Raw genomic sequence first — 17,865 nt, forward strand, 5'->3', positions numbered from 1 at the left:
TGAAGGATGATTTGTTACTGTGGAAGGTGGGAAATTACAAAATACCGTGTCAATGTGGTATGGCCTATATAGGACAGACAACACATACCGTGGAAGAGCATTGTACAGAACATCAACGTTGCACTCGTCTACTGCAACCAAGTAAGTCTGCAGTTGCAGAACATTGTATTTCTAACGGACATTCAATGGAGTACGACAACACTTCGATTTTGGCCACAGCAACAACTTTTTGGGACTCCATTCTGAAAGAATCCATTGAAATATACATTACGGGAAATCTAATGAACTGTGACAGTGGTTACTAATTGAATAACACATGGAATTCCATCTCATTGCTCAAGACGAAGACACCAGAAGACTTCGATAGCTGTGGTCAGCAACAATACCAATGGCAGCTGAGTATTGCAGTTCCACCAGTAAGGGCACTGTCGCTGGGTGGTGTGGCCCTTCTGTCTCCGCGACTGCAACGCATGCACGGCAGTACTATCAGTGCCCTATATAAGACGGAGTGGGGAAAGTCTTCGTCAGTCCTCGTTCGGCTCACCTGAAGATGGCTGGCAGTTTTCCAGCCAAAATGTCATGCAATGAAGTTTACGACGACCGGCTGCAGGCCCAAAATCTTTTTGAACAGTTGATTTGCTGGGAAAATTTCAAATTTTACATTTTATGTTGTATGGAAAGCTACATGATCAAACTATTTTCTTTATTATTATTATTATTATTATTATTATTATTATTATTATTATTATTATTATAGGTATCATTATATACTTTTCAAGTTGTATAAACTATTACCATCAACAGTATGCAAAATGCTCAAAGATCAAAAAAATAAATAAACAAATAAAAACTGTCACAGCAGAATTAGGTGGCTGGTAAAAACAACCAAAAATTAACTTTATTTCACCTAGGCCTGTTATACTCAACCAGATAACTCTACTGACACACTCAATTTCAACATCAATAGAGAGAATATTTTTCTCTCTCTCTCTCCTATGGCATCTAATCCATCTTTCTGATATATGTTCCATGACTCGCTGTGTATCTTAGAGCTTTCTCCTTTGGGTTCCAGCCAGCTCTCAGCCCCAAGAATAATTTGAGCACGAGAACTTCCCTGGAAGGCAGTAAATTTGGGAACTTGGTTACGAATACTTTGACAATATACTACTAAGATTTCGAGAGCTGAAGTGTCCTTACTCTGGTCTGATTTCACTATCTGTGTATCAACTGGTTAGCATTTGTCACAGTACCTCAAACCACAGCCTAGCTTTAAAAAAATCCCCAAGTGCACTCCACAAGTACTCTACTAGCCAAGTATCTGCTACCTTCATGGAGTGCACTGCTGACGCATTGAGGGGAGTCCACCAATTCCCCGCCCAATTATGCAGGTACAGAAATCAGCAACTGAGATCATCATATAGTTGACAAAGCCTTTGGTTGAGACCTCCACTTGGATCTAAACCATAGGACACTGATCAACTCTGGGAATAATGCAGACAACTGCATCCTGCACGCGTGACAGCTGTAGGTAAGGCTGCCTCCACATCTCGGATGAGGCCTCTGGTAGACATACTGACTGTAAATCGGCTTTCTTTCCAGCCCTGAACCATATGTTACTATGGGGCTCCATAATGTGCCTGAAGGTGGAGCTCCTGACAACTAGCAAACCCCGGCCCACATGTGCCTGCTCTGACTCTGCTGAAGGAATGGCCAGATATTCACTCACAGGGCAAATAGGCAAGGCCAAATGGCCAGCCTCCACCTCGAGGGATGCAAATGCACTATCACCTACCACTCACCCTGCTGTGAGGGCAGATCCATCATACTGTGTACACTAGGGGGTGTCTTGGCAGCAGAGTTTGTGGACCAAACAACTGACACCTGAGGAGTTCCATATGATGTGCCAGATTATCTGCCAGTGCTACACCCCAAGGCAGCAGTCTGCAGGCAGCTGAGCATAGCCAAAAGCACATTCAGCTGAAGGTGAACTGCGGCCAGTTCCTCCTGCATCCACACAAATTTTAAGGATATAAAATGGGACATTCAGATACAATCCATCAAAGGTAAAGCACGTCGCAAACCTCAGTTCACTGGCAGAAAAATTCAGTCAGTCTACAAAGGAGATTGCATACAAATGGCTGGTTTGACTCATCCAAGAATATTTCTCAATTATGTGGAATCCATATGGAGATAGGACTAATGGTGGCTAGTGAATGCATATAGAGAAGAGGGGCATGAATGGTCACAGGGTTGTTTGACCCATGGGAGAGTGTAGCAGAAATGCTGAGGAAACTGAACTGATAGACATTTTCAGAAAGATGCAAGCTATTGTGAGAAATCCTGCTTACAAAGTTTCAAGAACCAGCTTTAAATTATGATGAATGTAGGAATAAACAACAACTTCTTAGATATCATGAGAACAAGATTAAATTAATTACAGTGCACACACAGGAATTTAAACAATCACTTTTCCGCACACTTCCTATGCAAATGAAGTGGGTAGAATGACCGATAACTGGTATGATGGGAAGTACCTACTGCCATGCACTTCACAGTGGTTTGCAGGGTATGAATGTAGGTGCACCTGTAGATGCCATATGACAGTGGTGCAAATATAACAGTCTTCCTATGTACTAGTATGGCATGCATGTCAGTACCGCTCACTACCATGTTTATAACAGTGCAGTCTACTGACATATACAATACAGTATGTTGTTGTTGTTGTTGAAGCTGGTTGAAATTTCTTTGTGTTAGCTGTTGTTCTCTTATCTGTTGTGCTTCTGTTACCATGCCAGTCTGTTTGAATACATAACATATTCCTTTCCACAACAAATTCAAAGTGACAGAGCAAATAATTCTCCTGGGTGCAGCAGTGTCAGTTGATGGCTTATGTCAGTAAACCATCAATTCATCACTTTATTGTGGTAGTATAACAGAAAGGACAGAGAATTTCACAAGTTAGCCTTCTTAACACAGTTCCACCACTATAATTTAATCTTGCATCAGTTTCATCCTTGTGGAGGTATTTTTTGTACAGAGTTCATTAATATATATCACCACAAACTAAGTAATCATCTGTATTACTATTGATAATGATGGAGAAAATGTTTACAATTAGCTTCTGTTTGTTTATTTAAGATTTAAAATAAACTTGATCTAAATTAATTATCAATGTGTCACTGTAACAAGTTACGACACACAGACCTGATCAAAAGTATCTGGACACCCCCATGCAATGCAGAGTTGAGCACTAGATGCCATCAGGGACAAACATGCCAGTATAAAAGGAGGAGGGAGTATTGTCTTCTCAGTAGAGAAGCAGTAACTGCAGAATATGTTGGTCAGGAGAGCTAAGTGTTTTCAAATGAGGGTTAGTCATTGGATGTCACCTGAGTAATAAATCCTTCAGGGCAATTCAACACTTCTAAAGCTGTTAACATCAACAGTTGATGATGTGATTGCAAAATGGAAATGCAAAGGGATAACCATAATTAAATCGTGATGGGGCATACTTTGAGCACTGAAGGATAGGAACTGTCAAGCATTGTGCAGAATGGTTGTTGTTGTTGTTGTTGTTGTCTTCAGTCCTGAGACTGGTTTGATGCAGCTCTCCATGCTACTCTATCCTGTGCAAGCTGCTTCATCTCCCAGTACTTACTGCAACCTACATCCTCCTGAATCTGCTTAGTGTATTCATCTCTTGGTCTCCCTCTACGGTTTTTACCCTCCACGCTGCCCTCCAATGCTAAATTTGTGATCCCTTGATGCCTCAGAACATGTCCTACCAACCGGTCACTTCTTCTTGTCAAGTTGAGCCACAAACTCCTCTTCTCCCCTATTCTATTCAATACCTCCTCATTAGTTATGTGATCTACCCATCCAATCTTCAGCATTCTTATGTAGCACCACATTTCAAAAGCTTCTATTCTCTTCTTGTCCAAACTATTTATCTTCCATGTTTCACTTCCATATATGGCTACACTCCATACAAATACTTTCAGAAACGACTTCCTGACACTTAAACCTATACTCGATGTTAACTAATTTCTCTTCTTCAGAAACGCTTTCCTTCCCATTGCCAGTCTACATTTTATATCCTCTCTTCTTCGACCATCATCAGTTACTTTGCTTCCAAAATAGGAAAACTCCTTTACTACTTTAAGTGTCTCATTTCCTAATCTAATTCCCTCAGCATCACCCAACTTAATTCGACTACATTCCATTATCCTCGTTTTGCTTTTGTTGGGGTTCATCTTATACCCTCCTTTCAAGACACTGTCCATTCCGTTCAACTGCTCTTCCAAGTCCTTTGCTGTCTCTGACAGAATTACAATGTCATCAGCGAACCTCAACGTTTTTATTTCTTTTCCATGGACTTTAATACCTACACCAAATTTTTCTTTTGTTTCCTTTACTGCTTGCTCAATATACAGATTAAATAACATCGGGGACAGGCTACAACCCTGTCTCACTCCCTTCCCAACCGCTGCTTCCCTTTCATGCCCATCAACTCTTATAACTGCCGTCTGGTTCCTGTACATATTGTAAATAGCCTTTCGCTCCCGGTATTTTACCCCTGCCACCTTTAGAATTTGAAAGAGAGTATTCCAGTCAACATTGTCAAAAGCTTTCTCTAAGTCTACAAATGCTAGAAATGTAGGTTTACCTTTCCTTAATCTATTTTATAAGATAAGTCGTAGGGTCAGTATTGCCTCACGTGTTCCAACATTTCTGCAGAATCCAAATTGATCTTCCCCGAGGTCGGCTTCTACCAGTTTTTCCATTAGTCTGTAAAGAATTCGCGTTAGTATCTTGCAGCCGTGACTTATTAAACTGATAGTTCGGTAATTTTCATATCTGTCAACACCTGCTTTCTTTGGGATTGGAATTATTATATTCTTCTTGAAGTCTGAGGGTATTTCGCCTGTCTCGTACATCTTGCTCACCAGATGGTAGAGTTTTGTCAGCACTGGCTATCCCAAGGCCGTCAGTAGTTCCAATGGAATGTTGTCTACTCCTGGAGCCATGTTTCGACTCAGGTCTTTCAGTGCTCTGTCAAACTCTTCATGCAGTATTGTATCTCCCATTTCATCTTCATCTACATCCTCTTCCATTTCCATAATATTGTCCTCAAGTACATCGCCCTTGTATAGACCCTCTATATACTCCTTCCATCTTTCTGCTTTCCCTTCTTTGTGTAGAATTGGGTTTCCATCTGAGCACTTGATATTCATACAAGTGGCTCTCTTTTCTCCGAAGGTCTCTTTAATTTTCCTGTAGGCAGTATCTATCTTACCCCTAGTGAGATAAGCCTCTACATCCTTACATTTGTCCTCTAGCCATCCCTGCTTAGCCATTTTGCACTTTCTGTCGATCTCATTTTTGAGACGTTTGTATTCCTTTTTGCCTGCTTCATTTACTGCATTTTTATATTTTCTGCTTTCATCAATTAAATTCAATATTTCTTCTGTTACCAAAGGATTTCTACTAGCCCTCGTCTTTTTACCTACTTGATCCTCTGCTGCCTTCACTACTTCATCCCTCAGAGCTACCCGTTCTTCTTCTACTGTATTCCTTTCCCCCATTCCTGTCAATTGTTTCCTTATGCTCTCTCTGAAAGTCTGTACAACCTCTGGTTTAGTCAGTTTATCCAGGTCCCATTTCCTTAAATTCCCATCTTTTTGCAGTTTCTTCAGTTTTAATCTACAGTTCATAACTAATAGATTGTAGTCAGAGTCCACATCTGCCGCTGGAAATGTCTTACAATTTAAAACCTGGTTCCTAAATCTCTGTCTTACCATTATATAATCTATCTGATACCTTCTAGTATCTCCAGGATTCTTCCATGTATACAACCTTCTTTACGATTCTTGAACCAAGTGATAGCTATGATTAAGTTATGCTCTGTGCAAAATTATACCAGATGGCTCCCTCTTTCATTTCTCTCCCCCAATCCATATTCACCCACTATGTTTCCTTCTCTCCCTTTTCCTACTCTCGAATTCCAGTCACCCATGACTCTTAAATTTTTGTCTCCCTTCACTACCTGAATAATTTCTTTCATCTCATCATACATTTCATCAATTTCTTCATCATCCGCAGAGCTAGTTGGCATATAAACTTGTACTACTGTAGTAGGCTTACCCACACTCCTATTTTTTGATGCATTATTAAACTTACTCCTGCATTCCCCCTATTTGATTTTGTATTTATAACCCTGTATTCACCTGACCAAAAGTCTTGTTCCTCCTGCCACCAAACTTCACTAATTCCCACTATATCTGACTTCAACGTATCCATTTCCCTTTTTAAATTTTCTAACCTACCTGCCCGATTAAGGGATCTGACATTCCATGCTCTGATCCGTAGAATGCCAGTTTTCTTTCTCCTGATAACAACGTCGTCATGAGTAGTCCCCGCCCGGAGATCCAAATGGGGGACTATTTTACCTCCGGAATATTTTACCCAAGAGGACGCCATCATCATTTAACCATACAGTAAAGCTGTATGCCCTCGGGAAAAATTACGGCTGTAGTTTCCCTTTGCTTTCAGCCATTCGCGGTACCAGCACAGCAAGGCCGTTTTGGTTAGTGTTGCAAGGCCAGATCAGTCAATCATCCAGACTGTTGCCCCTGCAACTACTGAAAAGGCTGCTGCCCCTCTTCAGGAACCACACATTTGTCTGGCCTCTCAACAGATACCCCTCCGTTGTGGTTGCACCTACGGTATGGCCATCTGTATCACTGAGGCCCGCAAGCCTCCCCACCAACGGCAAGATCCATGGTTCATGGGAGGAGGTGCAGAATGGTAGTAAAAAAAAAAGGATGAGGAATAACTCATGACCTTCAAAATGCTACCAGCAATCCAGCTATCATAATGACGGTGTTAAAAAGAATGGGGTGAAATTGTCGAGCAGCTCCCTGTGAGCCACGCATTTCTGTATTCAGTATTAAGTGGTGCTTGAAGTGGTGTAAAGAGTGATGCCACTGGACAATGGATTATTGGAAATGAGTGAATTTTAATGATGAATCATGCTATAACATGTGGCAATCCAATGGAAGGATGAAGGTTTGGTGAATTCCTGGAGAACATCACCTAGCACCATGCATAGTGCCAACAGTGAAGTGCAGAGGAGGCAGACCTATGGTATGGTGGCATTATTCACGGTTAGGATGTGATCTCCTTGTTGTACTTAAGAAAATGCAGCACGATGTATACCTATCGTACAGAATTGTGTACTGCATACACAAGACAATGGTTAATTGTTTCAGCATGGCAGTGCACCTGTCATATAGCAGTATCTGTGAAGCAATGGTCTGTGGACAATAAAATTGCTTAAATGCACTGGCCTGCCTAGAGTCCCAACCGGAATTCAATGGAACACCTTCAATATGGGTTAGAACATCAACTTTGCTTCAGACCTCAGCATTTAACATCTCTGCCTTCGCTGTTTTCAGCTTTTGAGGAAGGATGGTCTGCCATTCTTCCACAGACATTTGGATACCTCACAAGTGTCCCCAGCAGAGTACAAGCCATCATAAAGGTGAAGGGTGGACATGCCTTATATTAATATCCCAGATACATTTGATCAGATAGTGTACCATAAATTAATATTTATAAATTCTGAATCAGTTTGCAGGCACATACTAGTCTATATCTGTGCTAACATGTATAACATAATACTTACCAGTCGGTGTTTTGTGTGAATATCATGTGCCATAAGTATGCGATCTGTTAACCCATTTGAAATAAGTTCAACAATCCTTTGTATTCTTTGAGCATCAGACAACATATCAGTGTTTGGTTCAAGCTGATACCAAGAGCATTCAGTCCCAAAAAGATCTTGCTGTAGATATGATCCAAGTGAAGCATATTCCAGCAAAGTTTCTGTTTCTAGAATTGTCCCTGTTTGTAGTGGAAGAAATAAAATGTTATACATGTAGTTCTTGCAGTTATAAGTTCTAGAAAAAAGTGTTTTTATTGTTTCCTTACTATTGTGTTTTATTGTTATATGTTTGCTTTCATACTTTCTATTATTACTTTGCGGAAACTATTGTGACATTGACAGCATGCACAATGATCAAAGATGGATAAATAAATTGAAATTTAAAATAAATTAAGGACCAATATGAGAGAAACACATCTCCAGCAATTACTGTAATTCCACCACGGAAATATTTTTAATATCTTTCAATCAGGCATGTAATCTGTTTGCTTACTTCAGGATTAATAAAGAAATAAGAGGTATTTTTTAACAAGTGCACAACAGAAACAATAACAACCATAACCAAAAAGACATATTCACAATAAAGATTGCAACATGTTTGAGGCAATGTGTCCAACAATTTTTCCAGTTGGTGTTTGCAACGTATTGCAAAAATGTTTCAAACATGAAAAAATCTGTCCCTGTGTAACAGAGCAGGGTGTGACCATTCCACTTATTGTTATACCACTCCTGACATTAATATAATATTTTCTTTATTTGATTTTGGTTTTGTTAATAGCACATTATTCAGTAATTACTCAAGTAATTAATTTCTTATTCATCCTTCATTTCATTGACTGTTATTATTCACTGGATAGTTTTCAGACTACTAATGATAACAGTACATTTGGTTCTTCTAGAAATATATTTTTTAAAGTAATATCCATGATTTGTGATTTATATAAATCATGTGGAGATGAGATTTTCAGTGAGCAAATACGTGTTTGTTTCTGGATCAGGCTAGTTCATTTGAAAGCTCTCTTCTCCTCACTACAAAAATTTTACTTTTTCTGAAAACTTCCTATTTAAAAAGTTATTCATATTAAAAATTTTTGTGTTCCAGAAGGTTTAAATCTTAAACAGTGATTATTTCCAAAACCCAGAACCATTGATTTGTATATGGATTTTTTTGATTGCAAAAATGCCTGCTTTCACTAGAATAGCTTGTTAGTTCATTTATTATTCAATTTAGAAAATTTCACCTTCTAGAAACTTTTATGTATGAAACTGCCTTCTTTCTGGCTATACAGCTAACAGTGAAATAGAGTTGCTCTTTGGCCTGTTGTTATTGTGTGTCTTTTAATTTTTCTATCTTCTATGTTATCATTTGAAATGCAAGTTCAAATTTTGATTTTTAATCTTATGCATATCTACAAGTAGGTGTACTGTACAATGACACAGTCAGTCAGCAGGTATCAATCATTTTGCTGACTTCTCCATATTGCTATCCATCTGTGGTTAGCAACCAAATGTATAAACTTCATGTTACAAGTCAGTCGAAAGCTGTCATTCATTTTGCAAACACCAACTCGTGAATCAGCAAATTGTACAGTTACTTGACTGGTTTCCACAAGAAACAGAAATTTTGTGAGGTTGTGTTTATTTTGCCACACAACAATTAAATGTGTAATAGTAAAGTACAAACAATGTAAAGAACACAAAGTGTAAACAACTACAACATGCATAACTTTAGATAAATTTTTTCTACGTTTTTTCCAACTTAACAGATTTGCACCCACATTCTGATGACTGGTTATTATGCTCAGCATGGGGTGTTACCACATCTGGCTGCAGTACAGGCCTGACAATGATGGGTCATGCTGTGAGTGATGTCATCAGTCTCATGTTGAGGCAATAAAGCTCATTCTTCCTGCAGAGCCAATCCCAAGTCTTGGAGAGTAGTTGTTGGATGCTGATGTGATGCAATGTGTCTCCCTAGTGCATCCCAGACATGCTCTATGGGATTCAAATTGAGAAAGCGAGCAGGCCAAGCCATGTATACAGTATCTTCTGTTTCTAAGAAAACATCAACCACCCGTGCCCAATGAGGTCGAGCATTATCGTCAGTCAATACAAAGTCTGGGCCCACACCACATCACAACAACTGCACATGAGGTCCCAAGATCTCACCATGATACCTGACAGCCATTAAACCTTGCCAATTCACGCATACAATTTCATGAAGAGGTATTCTTGTGGTCAACATAATCCCTACCCACACCATTAAGGATCTTCCTTGATATTGGTCTCTTTCTGCAATGTTTGAATTCTGAAGTCATGTTTCGATTCCTTCCAGATGTGAATGCATTGAGAATCACTCTCCAGACAAAATAAGGACTCATCTGCGAAAAGAACATTGGCCCACTGTTCGACGATCCAGGTGGCATTTTGACGACTCTACTCTAGACGTTCCCTTCTGTGAAGACAAGTCAGAGGTACACATACATAAGGTCTTCAGCAATAAAGGCTACTCTACTGAAGCCTTCTGTACACAGTTTGTCTTGATACAACACTCCCAGTGGATGCTGTGAGGTCAGATGCCAGTTGCCGCACAATGCTAATGTGGTACTGTGATGCCCTTACGGCCAAATAATGAATTTTTCGTTTTGATATCACACATGGTCGGCGATGCCCTCATCTTCAGGATACTGTTTTGTTCTCTATAAATTGTTGCCACATCCAAGAAACAACAGAATTATTCATATTAAGCCTTTGGTTCACATCAGTTTGCGACTGTCCTGCTTCCATCCTCCTTAAGGCCCTCCACCACAGAGAGTCTGGTGGAGGGCCATACTGCACCATTTGTGACTGTATACACCATGTCTGTGAATGTGGGACTACCAGCAACCACTACCCCATTTCACAGGTGCCATTGACTGGAATGCCATCTTCCATGAGGAACGCGATTGTACAGACATCTGTTGACATTTTGTCTGATTATACTGTGAAATGACACAACACAGGGATATAGCAGCTATTTGCTTTAATTTTGGTCACCAGTGTGTATCAGACTACTTTTGTGGAACATTATGTATTGGGTCATCAGTATGTATATTTCTGGACCAAATAGTGAAAATTATTGTGTTAATCTGCCACCAAATAAATGTATGATATAGTGTTTATAAAAGTAACTGTTCACCTGGTTTATGTACTGAAACTATTGCTTTTGACAAAGCTGATCACCAGATTGTGACATTGACTATAAATAAACATGAAAAAATTGAAAATTAATTATTACAAAGTGGTGTACATTATTTGCAGTGTGTTAGTAAGATGCTTTCAGGACTGGAAGATCACCACCATCAAATGATGGTGAAGTTATTGAGATGAACAAAGCTACATGTGGTAGTGTCACTAAAGATCAAAGGATACAAAATTTCTGTCCAGCTATTGCATATAGCCATTGTTGGGTGCTAATGTTTATTTTTGATATTCTGTGGTTAATTTGCATATACACAAATTACTATTATTGAAATGGAGTGGGCAAGCCAATGAGTGTTGTAGTTGACATCATCATAAAGGTGAGAAGAATCCCAATGGAGTATGACAAGTTCCAATTACAAGAACACATATATGGAACAGGACTTACTGGAAAAATTGCTACTGCATTTTACATCAACATCAACTCTATATATATAAAAATATTAGGTTACTAATTATGCAATACTGACAGGAGAAAAGAAGTTGAGGCAGTAAGAGGTTGTGCAGTGGCCCTGAAGCATTTGTTAAGTTCAGGTTTGAGGTTTTCCATTAAAGTAAAGGAAGCAGAGGAAGTTGAAGACCCTCGTCCATCTGGTATGCTGCCTCCTCCTACTTCTCCACCTCCTTCTCCTCCACCAAAATGGCAGAAGAAAGTGGGCAGTAGGCTAGACAGCTTTTGAGCTGCTTGGGATATATTAATGAAGGTACTGAAGAAGCAAGAAAACAAAGAGGCAGACAAGCGTGGTGTCTATGCCATGCCTGTGGCATGCAAATTACAGGGACTGGCATCACCCCAGAGGGCAACAACAATGAAAAGAATTAATCAAACAATTATTGAAGTAGACCTCCAAAAATACAGTGCCTTCAGGTAGTCTGAATGTGGCAGACACATCAAAAAGTATCTCCTGTCACAGTCCCAGTAACTAACAGTGAAGAAATATATCAAGTTGTGTTTCATGTTGTATATTCTGTAGTTGTCAACATTTATTAAAGTATTTGTTTCAATGATATTTTCTTAATTTCACCTGCCACTACTCAATCTAAGGCAAAAAATGATGCACCATTAAAGAATTATCAAAACAGGATGGAAATCAGTAGATGTGATGTACATGTAGAGACACATAAATGATTACAATTTCATAAAAATTAGATGATTTATTCAAGAGAAAGAGCTTCAGAAATGGAGCAAGTCAATAACACTTTGATCCTCTTCTAGCCCTTATACATGCAGTTCTTCAGTTTGGCATTGATTGACAGACTTGTTGGATGTTCTTCTGAGGGATATTGTGCCCAATTTTGCCCAACTGGAGCATTAGATCATCAGAATACTGAGATGGTTGGAGGGCACTGCCTGTAATGCTCCAAATGTTCTCAATTTGGGAGAGATCTAGAGACCTTGCTGGCCAAGATATGGTTGAGCAAGCACAAAGACAAGCACATTGTTATCCCACACTGCTCAGTGCATCTCCAGACATGTCTTCTGCCTGGAATCTCATTGTCTGGAGTACAATTGCCTCCAGTGATGAGTCCTGCTTTGAATTGAGCCCCTGTGACCAATGAAGACATGTCTGGAGATGCCCGGGACAGTGGCAGAATGCCAACCTGCCTGTCATCCACCATACAGCCCAACAACCAAGAGAGATGGTCTGGGGTGGCATTTCTTTTCATATCAGGACCCCTTTGGTTGTCACCCGCAGCAGCCTTACTGCACAGTGGTATGTTGAAAATAGCCTATGCTCCATTTTGTTGACCTTCATTGCAAGGGCAAGCCATCCTGGGTTGACATTTTAACAAGATAAAGCCCACCAGCACATGGCAAGAATTTCTACTGCTTGTCTTCATGTTTGACAACCCCTATTTTGGCCAGCAAGGTCACTGGACCTCTCCCCAGTTGAGAAAATTTGGAGCATTATAGGAAGGGCCCTCCAACCATATCAGGATTTTGATGATCTAATATGCCAATTGGACAGAATTTGGCACAGTATCACTCAGGAGGACATCCAGCAACTCTATCAATCAATGCCAAGCCAAATAACTGCTTGCATAATGGCCACAGAGGGACCAAAATGTTATTAACTTGCTCAGTTTGTGAAGCTCTTTCACTTGAATAAATCATCCATTTTTTGTGCAATTGTAATCATTGGTTTGTCCATACATGTACATCATATCTACTGATTTCCATCCCATTCAGATAATTCCTTCATGGTGCATTGTGTTTATAATAATGTATTTACATAACCATTTACACTTTCAACCAATGCTCCATGAAACATTTGAGATATAACTTGCTTCAAAATGTAAAATAAATATGCTAGACTCTGAAATGAATCTCCATTTGGCAAAAGACAACAGTAACAGAAAGTCTTCAGTTTACTGGAAATTTTTTCTGAAATTTGTCTCTGTTTGACACAAATGGTGCTACCATATTCATCTCAATTTCAAAATTGGAGGATGACATTAGAAGTTATGGGACACATTTACTATCTCCCATATTCAGCTTCTGTAGCAGGTTATTTTTGCCACTTATTCTGTACTATGTTTTCATACACCAATGAAAACTATTCCTTTCTCTTTCTTTGCTTAAATTTTTTAGCTTTAACAGTGCAATGCCACATATGTATATTGTTTCACACTAAATAGCATAGCAGATGATGCCAATGCACTACAAGAAACAAACATGCAGAAAATGTAAGTACGCCATGAGAAATATTTGCAGTCAGTGTGGACAGAGACCTTAACAATCAACAATGTTGTGAACAGTGGTGGATACATGTGTGAAACAAAAACATATTGCAAACTTCAGTGTGGATGTGGCATAAGATGTTGTGTTAATGTACCTTCTGTGAATCATTTTCTCAAATGATTCATTATTCAATCCATTGTGCCAGATGTTTTGGAGCAAATAGTCTGCATCAGGATACTTGTGTAACCATTACACTTAACTCTTTTACTAAATAAATAAGTCCAATTTACATTCTACATACTTTTTTTGTGTAATATTGGGGATACTGTTGGTAACGTGAGGGTGTGTATTATTTCAGCATAGATGCCTCTAAAAACCTCCCATTCAAGAGCTATCAGTCTTCAAATTCATCTTGCAAAGTAGATCTCACCACTGGTAGTAATGCACAATGACAAAAACACTATCTTAGGACATAGTTTACCACTTCTGCTATCATATTCATTCTTATTTTGAAGCACTTGTATCAGTTTTGGTATCAGTCGCTTTGGTGGCCAGGGAATCTATAATGACCTAATCTGAAGTTGAATAATGATCCTCTTCAAAATAATTGGACCACTTAATCAATGTTGATGGGAAGTACATCTCCACCATGGGATGCTGCAACATTCTATGAAGTTCTGTAACAGATTTCTGGACCTACGTGGCATTGTTCCACCTTGTGTAAGAAAACAGCAAGCTCTCACCTAGTTAGGGAAAAGAATACAGAAGAATCAGTCACTTCCCATACATGATATTATACATCAAGGTTCTACATCTAATTGATTATTTTGAATTCAATTAAGTGCCTGGCAGAGGGTTTATAAAACCACTTTCAAGCTATTTCTCTACTGTGCCCCTCTCAAACAGTGTGCAGGAAAAATAAATACTTAAATCATTCCATGTGAGCCCTGATTCCTCTTGTTTTATTATCATGATCACTTGTCCCTATGTAGGTGGGTACTAACAAAATATTTTCATACTCTGAGGAGAAAGTTGGTGACTGAAATTTCATGAGAAGATCCTGTCACAATGAAAAATGCTGTTATTTTAATGATTGCCACCTCAATTTGTGTATGATATCCTCGGCACTCTGGCCCCTATTCCATGACAGTAAAAAATGAGCTGCCCTTATTAAAATTTTTCGATGTCCTCTGTTGATCCTATAAAATTTTTTAAAATTCTATTTTAAATTCTTTTTTTCATTTCTTTGTTTGTGATTGTTAATGTTTGGTCATCTAAGAGCATTAATATTAAACTGTAAAATAAATACGAAAATAATGTTGCCAAATTTTACTGTTTATTCATAATTCTTTTTTCTGATACTGTTGTCCTGCACATGTACACATATGTACAGTTTTTGTACTGCTAATCCATAATTCACAACCTTCCCATAAAACACTGCTTCATGTACTATACAAGTGGGAAAAATTAATTGAAACAAGTAATTCATATTTGTAAAGTTTTGTCTCTGCTTTTGTGGACTGAGATCATTTCAGTCTGGTGAATACACAGACTTTTACTGCCAGCTTTCAAAGCCAGCACAAAATACAAATGAATGTATCTGTGCATGATCTACTGCTAACTTAAGGGCTTAGTCATCTTTAGAAGACTTGGAACTTTTTTCAGTATTTTATTATTTTTCAAATATTTCAGTTACTATTGACATTCTGACTACTGGACAGCACCATGGCAGAGAATGGAATACATCCAACACATAGTTGAGGCTGTAAGGCACAAGTGCTACTCTGAGATGAAGGGGTAGGTACAGGAATGGAATTTATGGTGGGCAACATCAAACCAGTCAGAAGACTGAAAATTTGTACCCTAGATTATAGAAAAAGCGATTTCACTCTTCAAAAATAAATTTATGAAAAGGATAGATTGCTACTCACCAAGCAAAGGAGACATTGAGTCACAGGCAGGCATAGCAGTAATTTGAATCATGTACAGAGAAATTCAGTAATGTTCATACAGATATGAGTGTTGTGAAGAGGTCATATATTTAAACAGATGATAACAAGCAGCCATCAGGTAATTAGTCATTGCATCTTACATCCATTTTATACATTTCACAAAGAATAGTCCAGGATGGAAGGACAACAATATGGAAAAGGTAGATTGCTACACACCACACAGGGAAGGCATTGAGTCACATACAGGTCCAATGAAAAGAATGCTAGAAATATTTCAGTTTTCAGACAAAGTCTTTCTTCAGACGTAGAGAACCCACATATATTCAGAAAACAACAACAACTCACACACACATGACTACTTTCTCTGGGTGCTGTATCTGACATGAGCAGCAGTATAGCTGGGAAGGGTAGTAATGGTAAGGAAGACACATGGGGTAAGGAAGGGGGAGGGATGGCAAGATAAGGGTTGAGGAGGGATAGGAGGGTAGGGGGAGATGATAGTGCTGCCAGTGGGAGTTAGTAGAGGCATTGTGGGGACAATATAGAGCTGTTATGTGCAGCATTTGGAGGCTGTGATGGGAGTGTGAAGGGGTTCGAAGAGAGAAGTAGAGAAACACCGAATGATCTATGTATGTGCACTAGTGGAATAGCAGGTGTGTGTAGTACAGGAGTGACAGCAGAGAAGGGGATAGGCAGGTGGAGGACAGGGACCAGAGAGAGTTGAGGCCAGTGAGGTTATGGGAACCTTCATTAGTCCCTGTCCCCTACTTACCTAGTTCCTTCCCTTCTCCCACTCTCGCCCGCATCTCGTGGTCGTGCGATAGCATTCTCGCTTCCCACGCCCAGGTTCCCGGGTTCGATTCCCGGCGGGATCAGGGATTTTCTCTGCCTTGTGATGGCTGGGTGTTGTGTGCTGTCCTTAGGTTAGTTAGGTTTAAGTAGTTCTAAGTTCTAGGGGACTGATGACCATAGATGTTAAGTCCCATAGTGCTCAGAGCCATTTGAACCATTTCTCCCACTCTCGTATTATGCATTATGTCACTGCTGCACCTACAGAATTCTTTCCCCTTCTCTACTTCTCTCCTTCCTCCTTTCCTTTACCCTCCCTTTACCCCTCCCTTCCCCTCCCCCGAGGCCCCATGTTGCTGCACATAGTAGCCCTGTGCGATCCCTACCAAGTTCCTCCACACAGCATGAACATCTTTTCCCACCCATACTCTGCTATCCCTCCCCCTCCCAGCACATGCCTCCTCCTTACCCTAATACCCACCCCAGCTAGATTCCTGCTCATGTCAGATGCAGTTGAACCTTACTGCCTGGAGGCAATGGCCATGTGTGTGAGAGTAGTTTATGCGTGAATGTACGTGAGTTTTCTACTTCTGAAAAAAGACTTTGTCTGATAGTTGAACTGTTTCTAGGATTCTGTTTCATTGTGCCTGTCTATGAGTCAGCACCTCCTCTACATGGTAAGTAGCAGTAATTCATCTCCATATAAGTGGTGTAAGATCACGAACCTCTTGTTGACCCCTGTTCATGAGTCTGGGTATTTTGACATTGGCCTCTTAATATATATATTCCTTACTGTCATTTCTTGTTAACAATATTAGCTTATCCCAAGAATAAGCAGCTTTCACTCAGTTAATACTCGGCAGAAATCCAACCTGCATTTTGATCAGACTTCTTTAACTCTTGTGCAGAAAGGAGTGCAGTATACTGCTCCATCCATTTTCAATAAGCTACCACTCAAATTCAAAAATCTTAGCAGTAATCCATGTGCTTTCAAATTGAAACTGAAGAGTTTCCTCATGGGTCACTCCTTCTATTCTGTCAAGGAGTTCCTTGAAAAATTAAGCTGATTCTTATTGTATTGTTGATTGCATTTACTTAAACTTTTTTCAGGTTCATAAACATTTCTTTTTATCTATTATTACTTTTATGTTGTAATTTCATGTAGTGACATGTTCCATGACCTTGGAGATTTGCTCCGTAATTTGGTCCCACGGAACTTGATGTGTAAATATAAAAAAATTATTTTATACATTTGTTAGTTTATGGCTAAATGCTACAGTCTCATATGACAAGCAGTATCTTAAAATTTGTTTTATGAATATGAACATTTTTTTATCAATAAAGGTTTTAATTTTGTGTCACAATCTGTCCCCTTACATGTTATTAGAAAGTTTGTTAGATTGTTAAACTAAATCAAACAATTTATGTGTAGGTTGTGATCTGTCATTTTTAATTTTGTTCTTTTCTGAAAGTAA

General features: G+C 39.2%; 1 protein-coding gene across 1 annotated transcript in view; it reads right to left on the reverse strand.

Annotated features, from left to right (window-relative positions):
* Positions 1-17,865, reverse strand: part of LOC126184605 (phosphotriesterase-related protein) — a 251,206-nt gene that overhangs the window by 14,015 nt on the left and 219,326 nt on the right. The window contains exon 6 of the mRNA XM_049927058.1: positions 7,688-7,905. Coding sequence (XP_049783015.1) covers positions 7,688-7,905 — 218 coding nt within the window. The remainder of the gene's footprint in view (positions 1-7,687; positions 7,906-17,865) is intronic.

Source organism: Schistocerca cancellata, chromosome 4 (genome assembly GCF_023864275.1).
Source record: "Schistocerca cancellata isolate TAMUIC-IGC-003103 chromosome 4, iqSchCanc2.1, whole genome shotgun sequence".
NCBI lineage: Eukaryota > Metazoa > Arthropoda > Insecta > Orthoptera > Acrididae > Schistocerca > Schistocerca cancellata.